Source organism: Paramormyrops kingsleyae, chromosome 19, assembly GCF_048594095.1.
Source record: "Paramormyrops kingsleyae isolate MSU_618 chromosome 19, PKINGS_0.4, whole genome shotgun sequence".
Taxonomy (NCBI): domain Eukaryota; kingdom Metazoa; phylum Chordata; class Actinopteri; order Osteoglossiformes; family Mormyridae; genus Paramormyrops; species Paramormyrops kingsleyae.
The window spans coordinates 22,690,780-22,700,610 of record NC_132815.1 but is presented as its reverse complement, the minus strand read 5'-3'; the positions used below and the strand labels follow the sequence as shown (position 1 = coordinate 22,700,610).

General features: G+C 49.4%; 1 protein-coding gene across 1 annotated transcript; it reads right to left on the bottom strand.

Moving 5' to 3' along the window:
• Positions 1-235: 235 nt before the first annotated feature.
• On the bottom strand, positions 236-9,608 carry mcm3 (minichromosome maintenance complex component 3). The gene is made up of 17 exons (XM_023806647.2): positions 9,399-9,608; positions 8,945-9,057; positions 8,477-8,685; positions 8,006-8,136; positions 7,349-7,587; positions 7,092-7,200; positions 5,157-5,310; positions 4,944-5,075; positions 4,186-4,394; positions 3,933-4,107; positions 3,688-3,814; positions 3,410-3,560; positions 2,058-2,198; positions 1,697-1,800; positions 1,477-1,562; positions 1,317-1,389; positions 236-986 (listed from the first exon to the last, which is right to left on the bottom strand). Exons 1-17 carry the CDS (start codon positions 9,471-9,473, stop codon positions 788-790), a joined length of 2,427 nt encoding a protein of 808 aa, XP_023662415.1. The 5' UTR covers positions 9,474-9,608; the 3' UTR covers positions 236-787.
• Positions 9,609-9,831: the final 223 nt, after the last annotated feature.

Here is a 9,831-nt window from a genome sequence, read left to right as displayed (position 1 = left end):
TTTTTTTTTTTTTTTTTAAAGGGTTACATGAACCCAAATTTTATGCAGACACTGATGAAAGATGGATGAATGGTGTGACTACAGGGTCAAATCTGCCTTCTGGGGAGATGGCACAACTGAGCTGAGATACAGAAGTAAATAAAAAAAAAATACATGCCTTCATTGTTTTTCTTTTACCATGAGGAGTGTCACAACCCATTCCCCCCCATTCAGCTGGATTCTCATAAACAACCAGTTAAACCAGACAATTTATTTTGAAGACAATTCTGTATTTTACTGTTTGCATTTAAAGCATTTTTCAAAGAAATCCACTGTTCAGCATTAGACGAAATGGCACCCCCTACTGTCCACAAATGGAGAACCCGGTGATTTCCAGAAATACCACCACTTCGGGTGAGAATAAAACAAAAAGATGGGGAAAGAGGGGGATTTACCAGTTTCTTTTGATATATCATCAGTCATTTTTGTACATTCAGATTACTAAAACATCAACAGCAGGATTAAAACTCCAGCTTCCTGTAAAATATGTACAAAGGCCTTTACATTTACACCTTAAAATGCTTAAAAACCACAACAAACACTGCAGGCTCCTTAACACGCAATGAGTCGCTCTTTCCTAAAACTGCATGACATGAACATTTATAAAGTAAGACGTGCGGTCAGGTGACAGACTCGGCGCTCAGCGTCACCAGCACACAGCCCACATCAGGCATATCCGTGCGGCTCAGGTCCCTGCGGATTGGAAGGAAGCCCTGTTCCTTCTCCGCTCCCATCCCACAGCCTCCACTCAGATGAGGAAGACGATGTCACTGGACACCATGACCTGGTTGTCGTCCTGCATGCGACCGAGGGCAGAGTCCACTTCGGCGGCAGTGAAGGGGGTCTGGGTATCCTTGTTGATGGCCTCCTTCAGGGCTGTCAGGCTGATGGACTGAGCATGGGCCGAGCGGAAAGCCTCCAGCAGCACCCCCTTAAATGCCTTCAGCCTGGGGAGGGAGAGAGGCACCTGTTACTGACGGCAGGGCACATACACACCCCCCCCCCCCCCCCCACGCAGAGCCTTACACTGAACCTACAGATTAACTATGAGCATCTTAACTGTGAACCCAAACAGTACATTTCAGCTAAATTAATGCATCCTCAAGATGCTGCCAGAGACAGACAAGCTGCATGCGATTACATACTTGGCATGACACAATTCCCAAATGTTCCTTTTTTGCAGATTTTACATGTCATCAGTTGAACCATCTGTGTGCTTCTATGCCTGATAGCAGCTACAACTCAAGACGGCGGCATAACCCCCCCCCCATACTGACCTGTCTGCAGACAGCCCCGCCTCACCATTCTCTGGGGTCTCCGCTGGCTCGTCTCTGGCCCTCGGGGTCGGCACTTGAACATGGACAGAAACAGGGAAGTCAGTCATACACTGGCCACCAGAGGGCGACATGGAGGGATCAGAGATGCTGCCGGTCCCACCTTCTGGAGTTTCCTGCTGCCCGTCAAAGTCATAAGGGTCGTAGGGTTCACTTCCCTGAGAAGGGCGACGCTCCGAACGGCGACCCCTACAGACAGGGAATGAGAACTGCATCAGCAAACAAGCATAGCCCTCAACAGAAGGGAAACGGTATTGAGTCGACGTCAGTCAAAAGACGAAGACAGACTGAAGTGCAGGGGCAGGACAGAGAGTAATAGCCACCTCTTCCTCCTTGGAGGAGATGGAACGTCCCCTTCATCGTCCTCATCCTCTGAAGCGGTGTCCCTATCTGTCTGCTTGGATCGTTTCTTCTCTTTCTCGAGAACCTGAGGGAGGAGAATCAGAGGTTGGTAACACTGGCTGAATGTTCCGTCTACTGGCCTTTCACAGACCAGCATCAGTATAGAACAGACGACGTTTAGGGCAGTTGCTTAGCAGATCTGACAGAGTTCAGCCATCCGAATGGTATCCTCACTTCCCGAATCGACTGACATTGCAAAGCAGTCAGGTAACGAGTAGAGCCTTTAACAATAAGCACAGCCTGAGAGGCGTGTCAGGGAATTAGCGTGAACGAGCCACTGACCTTTTTGAAGTACGCGAACTGCACCAGCTCCACTGCAACTTGCGCATCCTGCAGCTGCACGGCCTTGCTCGTGCGAGCCTTGGCGTGCGCCGTGGACAGCCGGATCAGCGTCTCCAGCGTCCGGGCCGTCACCGGGGAGGTCTGCGGACGGTCACGTGTTAAGGACCATGATCCAGCCTTGCTTATGAACAGTGAGGCTTAAACACACAATTTCACTGCTGAACACCCTGCCCCTCCCAGCCCAAGAAGGGGTCTGTTTAAAGGATTACTAACACTAACACTGTAACACTGGGCTCCAAAACTAAATCTATTTATTGTACAGTCTGCTTTCATGCCAAACCTCTGTTGAAATCAAGTGGTTAACTGTCTACATCTTAATGTCCTTAAAAAGATGTTTTTCTCCACCTATTTAACAGCAGTGAATCTGTATGCACATTTCACATCAATATGGCCTGATCACATCCCTTTTGCATTTGCAGCCACTCATTAGTGTACAGTACTGTCGGCACAAAGCTTGTTTGTATATTTGTACTTATTCCTTTTACACTTAAATTCCTTTGTTAACTTTTAGTTCTTTTTTGTGTAAGCAAATCACTGACTGAATCGCTTTGTCGTACCGTTTGCCAAAGTATTTCCCTCCAGGGTATACATCCATCCATCTTTGTCTCAGTATTTATATTCTATTCTACCCAGTCTGCATATTTTCACCTCCGCAATATTTAGCCTCTTACATACCTGCCAATAGCGCCATTCTTCTACTCGCCCTGGTCACATCACGTATTGCTTACTGTAATTCCATTCCATCTGGTTTACCTCTCAAGCTCCTTATAAGCTCCAGTTAGTACAGAAGGCAGCCGCTCATATTACCAGGACTCCCATCACGGCTCATATCAGTCCTGTTCAGCAACTTCATTGGCTTCCCGTTAAATATCGTATTGATCACAAAATTCTACTGTTCGCTTTCAAAGTCCTTTACAATCTTGCTCCTTCATATCTTATTGATCTCTCACATATTCACACTCCTTCCCGCTCTCTCAGACCTTGTGCCCTGTGCTCACCTGTCCACTATGGGATTTAGAGCTTTTGGTCATGTTGCCGCCAGTCTATGGAATTCTCTCCCTCCTGATATCCATAATAGACAAGATTATATTGTGTATATTGTGTTTATAAGGTGTCCTTGAGTGCCTTGAAAGGCATCTTTAAATAAAATGCATTATTATTATTGTTACTTTTCATTTGCATGACGAATGAAAAAGCCCTTTTAACTTTTGACTTTAAAAGGTCACTGCTCCGTGAAAGAGCGTTTCCCCCAAGACGAGGATCCAAAATGCTTCCGGAAGGCCGCTGCTCACCCGCGCCACGTCCGAGCCCAGCTGCTCCTGGCCGCGCAGCCGCGAGTACTCCTCCGCGATGTGGTCGGCCGCCTCCTGCGTCAGCGCGGGGGTGATCAGCTTGGCCACATGGAGGTACTTCCTCATGAACTCCTTGCTGACAATCTTATCCCTAGAAGTTACCAAAGCACGGCCTAGGATTAGACAGCGCGAGACTATCCGTGGCGTCCGAGGCTGGGTACCAGCTATCAAAGCCAACCGGGAATCGCACGAAACACAGATCGCAGCCATCGCATTACCTGCGCTTCCTGCTGCCGTGGAGCAGTGCATTGTGCTTCTCGTACACTTGCAGCTCCTCCCGCTCGTCCTCACCAGCGTCGGGGTCCTCGGTGGTCAGAATGTCCACTGTCCCACCCAGGGACATGGCTGCCAGAGACGTCACTGGAGTCACAAGCTGACTCACGCCACACGTGGGTCTCAAACGCGACTCGTATCAGCAGGACAAGTCAAACTGGTTACGGTCGGGCCGGCAGCCATTGCTCACCCGTGCCGTCCTGCTCGCCGGGGTTCCGGTATCGGTGCATGCGCAGCACATGGTCCGAAATGTCGCGGTCCTGCTCCGGGTCCATCTGATCCAGAACGATGAAGAGCAGGTCGAAACGGGAGAGCAGCGAGTCCTGGAGCCCGATGTTTTCCATCGGTGTCTTGTACTGGTCATACTGGAAGAGGAGAGTTTCACTTGAGTTTGGTGTTGCTGCCAAGCTAGACCCATGCCCTCGGGCCCTGGCAGAACGTACCCTGCCATAGACGGGGTTGGCGGCGGCCAGCACGCTGCAGCGGGCATTGAGCCGGGCATGGATGCCGGCTTTGGCGATGGTGACGCGGCCCTGCTCCATCACCTCGTGGATGGCCGTGCGGTCCATGTCGGACATCTTGTCAAACTCGTCGATGCACACCACCCCGCGATCGGCCAGCACCATGGCACCCGCCTCTAGGCGACGCTCACCTGAGGGAGGGGCCACACTGGTCACGCTTGGCTCCACCCCCCCAGCCACACACAGTGTCACTCAGTGCTTTCACTCTGCAGATTCATTGAGCTATTAACCTTGGACTGGACCATTAAGCAAATGACAGACTACAAGCCATTAATCAGCACCTCCACGTCGCCCCCTTACTGTACCCCGTCATTAACACACAAAGTGACTCATTAAAATCACTAACCACAGTAAAATCTAAAATTCGATATTTAATAGCGGAATCATCAACCGCTCACCTCTACGGCAGGGAGCAGATGATGATTCATTAAACACGGTTCACTAGCGATCTACTCCAGGGCTGACTGGCCTCAGCTAAATTAAATGGAGGGTATTTTCAAAACTGCAGCAATAAAAGATTTAACAGTTAATGCATGAGGTTTTACAGTTTAACGCCACACTGTGCTGGTAAGCAAAAGGCTGAATACTCCTACCCAAGGAGTGCTGCTCTTTCTATTGGCGGAGTTTACAGAACCATGCAGCTGAAATGCAAAACCCGCCCCCCCTCCCAGCCCACATACCCGTCTCCTGGTCAGTGGTGACGGCGGCCGTCAGGCCCACGCCGGAGGAGCCGCGGCCTGTAGTGGCGATGGCGCGGGGGGCCGTGTGCAACACGTAGCGCAGCAGCTGCGACTTGGCCACCGAGGGGTCACCTGCGGGAAGACGAGGCGTGTCAGCACTGCGACCGGCACCAGGCCGAGGCCCCCGCGCTCACACCCACACGCCCGGCGTACCCATCAGCAGTACGTTGATGTCCCCGCGGATGCGGGAGCCGTTCTCCAGAACCTTCTCCACCCCGCCGAGCAGCATGCACAGGATGGCCTTCTTAATGTACTCGTGTCCGTGGATGCTGGGAGCCAGCGACCGGGCAAGCTGCTCAAACAAGTCCTGAAAGGGCCAGTCAGTGGGAGTCAGAGGACCACTATGACATCATAATGAGGCAGGGGGGCTAAACACCACAGAGACACAGGCTGTTTGTGAAAACACGTACTATTCCACTAGTACATACTTTAGTATGTACTAAATTCTCAGTACACCTAAGATATCCAGACATCACACAGATTTTGTAAATATCAGTATGTGCAAGATCTGTGCTTCACCCACTGCATCCCACAATGCAACGTGAGAACATCACAGCCTGGCTTTGACTGTTTAACATGGGGGGGGGGGGGGGTAATGGGGAACCTCACAGGCACCAGGGACAGCTCAGTATTAAAATGAAAATAATTTATTGAAAATTTTATACGGTTTTCTTTTGTATTATTTTTATTTTTAAGAGTAAAGACAAAGTACAACAAACCAACGTCAGACTAATAGGATCAAACAAGTTAGCAGCCCCACACCCGTCAGTGAGCCAGCTAACGTTAGCAGCCCCACACCCGTCAGTGAGCCAGCTAACGTTAGCAGCCCCACACCCGTCAGTGAGCCAGCTAACGTTAGCAGCCCCACACCCGTCAGTGAGCCAGCTAACGTTAGCAGCCCCACACCCGTCAGTGAGCCAGCTAACGTTAGCAGCCCCACACCCGTCAGTGAGCCAGCTAACGTTAGCAGCCCCACACCCGTCAGTGAGCCAGCTAACGTTAGCAGCCCCACACCCGTCAGTGAGCCAGCTAACGTTAGCAGCCCCACACCCGTCAGTGAGCCAGCTAACGTTAGCAGCCCCACACCCGTCAGTGAGCCAGCTAACGTTAGCAGCCCCACACCCGTCAGTGAGCCAGCTAACGTTAGCAGCCCCACACCCGTCAGTGAGCCAGCTAACGTTAGCAGCCCCACACCCGTCAGTGAGCCAGCTAACGTTAGCAGCCCCACACCCGTCAGTGAGCCAGCTAACGTTAGCAGCCCTACACGTCAAATACTTCCCTCTAATCATGGCCTGCAAGAGGAGGAACTAAATGCTACCATCATTTTGATTAATTTATCCAAGTCTATGTATTAATGTATAGTTACAAATTGTAATGTATTTATTGAAGTATTACATTCTTTTGCAATTTGTGTATATAGCCGTTTGTCTTGATTGGCTTCAATTCTATTCAGTCCTATTAGTGTACCTGTCCTTTCAATACACAGCGGGCTTAACAGATGTGGCGCTTTAGGCAAGTTATCCATTTATTTTTGATTATTTTAATGACCTTTTTTGTAGAATTTGACAGTTTTCCAATGGCACACCTAACAAGGTATTGCAGCACACTGGTTGAAAATGATCCATTGACTGTGGGAAATGGTCATTACGAATTTAAAAGGCGCACAGGGAGGTCGTGTTAAAACGGACCATGCTACAAATCATTTAAAAAAAGCTGGTGTACTGGATATGACTATCAATACGCAGTATGCAGTACACACTAGTTACAGTATGCAGTACACAGTATGCAGTTTGGAAAACAACTGCAGGGAAGAAGGTCCTACATAACGGCTGTCCAACAACCCACCCAAGATACCGCATACAGCAATCCCATTATGCCTCAGATCTAAGACAATGTGATTACATTAAGTGGACAGCCTGGACAATACTGATGTTGGTCAACCTATATTGAACACACAGGGCTGGATGCTTTGCGAGCAAACTCAGGCCAGGCACCCTGTCTAAAAGACGGACGCCTCTACTGAGACACTAAGAAGCCCCTCAGCTCTGTGCTCGGTCCAGTCACTGCAACAGCCCCCCACCCTCTCACCTTGGAGTGCGACCGGCTGAACTTTTTGATCTTGGCCACGTCATCGCCGGAGAAGTATGCAGACACCTCTTTGCTCAACAGCTTCACATGGCAGGCAATCAGGATGGTCCTGGAGGACAGAACCGAAAAAACACAAAGAATTCATCTCCCCGTAAATTCCAAACAACCTTGTACTCAGTGAAGACTATACGGACACAGGGGGTCATATGGCAGCGACGTGCGCAATACCCAACTAACACCCTAAGCTGAAGTTTAACCTGAAAGTGCCGGAGGTGAAGCCACCCTTCTTCCCAGGCAAACAGCGGTAGGTCCCAATGACTTGGACGCGATCTCCAGGCTTGGCGGTGTCCACCAGGTCGTTGTCCAAAATGATGTCCACAGAGCGCGGCAGCTGGCCGGCAGGGGCCTTCTCAGGCATCTCCTGTACGGTGATCGTCTGGTGGTCTTTATAAACGGAGAGGCCAAACTCCGTCTCCAGGGGGTTGTTCTCCTCATCCTGAAAGCGCATCACGCAGACTTCCGTCAACACGGAAACCCCTAATATCACATTATCCCAAACACAGAATTTAGCACATCCTGAAAAATCAAAAAGATGCCCAAATCCCTCCCTTTCTTATCAATTTCTATTAAGAATCTACATTACATAGATTGAGATGCTTTTATCCAAGGAGACAGAGCTGAGAAAGCAGGGGCAGTTACTTCCGGGAACCATCTGGGTCGGGGACCTTGCTCAAGGCCCCAACAGTGAAATTACTTTGCCGCGACAGGGATTTAAACCAACAACCTTCCGAACACAGCCACGGCATCCTAACCCACACGCTGCTCCAAATCCACATCCAGTGTATCCTGCCCTGATTCAGGATACACTATCACACTGAGGATGATTGGGAGAGACCAGACAGCACAGCACAGACCTTTGTGGGGTAAATGGCGCTGGACGGATAGGCATCCAGAGACGTCATGTCTGTGTACTTGCGCTCCATCGTCTTCTTCGTGGCGGGGCAGTAATGGACGCTGCGTACCACCTTGGGCCGCACCAAGGAACCTGCAAGATGTCCATGTGAGACATCTACATGTAGCTCGGGGGCCTGCATTATGAAGCAGGATTTCTCACTCACTGCCAGATTTTATGCAATCTGGGCTAAATGTATGTGAACAGAGATAAAGTCCCTTTAAACTGGGTACCTTAAATTTGACAAGTTATCTGGCTCAGCAAGAAATCCAGCTTTGGGATACAGGCCCCAGGGATCACATCTCACAACAAACTACTTCGGTTTAAAAGTATCAGGGCTATTCAGGTTTCCCCTTTAAATACAGACGAGCATAAGTTTGGACCAAAGCAGCTCAGCACCCCCCAGCCCAACAACACAGCAGAGGAGCCTCACACTTGGTGACAATGCCCTCCACGCAGACCACACTGCCCAGGAGACGGGCTGTCATCGTGCGGGGGGTCACGTGCTTGCTGCCAAAGCTGCCCTCCAGGCCCACGAAGAACTCCTCGTACTGCTTCGCATAGGTGGCATCCACAGAGGCCACCAGGTCCTTCAAGGCACGCTGGAAGGCCAGGAGCTCCTCAAAGGAATTATTCATGAGCCTGAGAAAGGGGGAGGGCTCGATCAGTGGCCCTTTCGGAACCAGACCCGGGTCAGAAGGCCCGATACACACAAAGCTGGCACTTGCCCAATCACATTTAAAATGTGCCAAGAATATACCAACGTTGATCAGTTTTTCTCGCATACGAAACACACATAATCTTCTTAACCACTATAAAATTGTACCAAGTGAACATGTAAAGTATCACATTTTAACCTGTACACAGTAAACAGTTCTTTGGTACCGGAAACTGAACCCACCGTGCAGCACGAGTCTCGTTGCGCCTCCGCAGGTCGTTGATGTTGACAATAAGTCGGAATTTATTGTCACTAACCATGTCGCGCACTTTGGTGTGATAGACACCTTGGTCTTGCTGCAAACGTTAAATAGAAGAAGGGGTAAGTTCTGTTGTATTTGTGACCAGGTGGGGTCACTTATGCTAACATTTCACTGAAAAAGCCAAAAGAGAAGCCGAGTAGCCATTTTAGGCCTCCTAAACCGTGCATGCGGAGCGTCCAACTAAACGAGCTGTTTCTCATTGCAAAGCAAGTTAGTTATTGCCATTCATTATAACAGGATAAACATAAGACAGATTCTTAACTACAATCACATTTCAAAGCATGTTTACAACAAACAACATTTTACAAAGCAAACGTGGGGATTTCATTGAATATTTCTCTGCTACAGAACTCAATGGCACTTAGACTGACTTACATCATCATCGAGAAAATCCAAATATTCTCGCTGCGCCTGTCTCATCTCTTCATTATCCACGACTTCAGCGGCCATTTCGCAATCGAGATTTTACTTAAGGAAGAACAAAAAAAATAACAGTTTTTAGTTGATTTTCTCAGCTCACAGCAAACTACCTGCCCCCTCAACCAAAAGAAAGTGAGCTTTCGCGCCACAAAGAAAGCCGGGACACACCGTTCCGGCTCATGATTGGTCCACACAAGTTCACTATATTTGCATTTTCGGCGCGCTTGAAGATTTTGACCAATCCTCGAGCGCAGTCACCCACGCTTTAAAAGCTCGTGCTTCCCATTCTCCGCCTCCAGAAAAGTTCGCGCGAAAAGCTCAGAAAATGGTTGCCTGTTATTAGTACTTCTTTGGAAGTATCTAATGTACAACGTAACAGCAAAAAAAG

Bases quoted from the DNA above. Each gene is read 5' to 3' on its own strand.
- mcm3 (XM_023806647.2), bottom strand. From the start codon at position 9,473: ATGGCCGCTGAAGTCGTGGATAATGAAGAGATGAGACAGGCGCAGCGA. The intron at 8,686-8,944 runs GTGGGTTCAGTT...CCCCTTTCTCAG, and splicing joins AACGAGACTCGTGCTGCACG to GCTCATGAATAATTCCTTTG. The intron at 1,801-2,057 runs GTCAGTGGCTCG...CTCCTCCCTCAG, and splicing joins AGTTCGCGTACTTCAAAAAG to GTTCTCGAGAAAGAGAAGAA.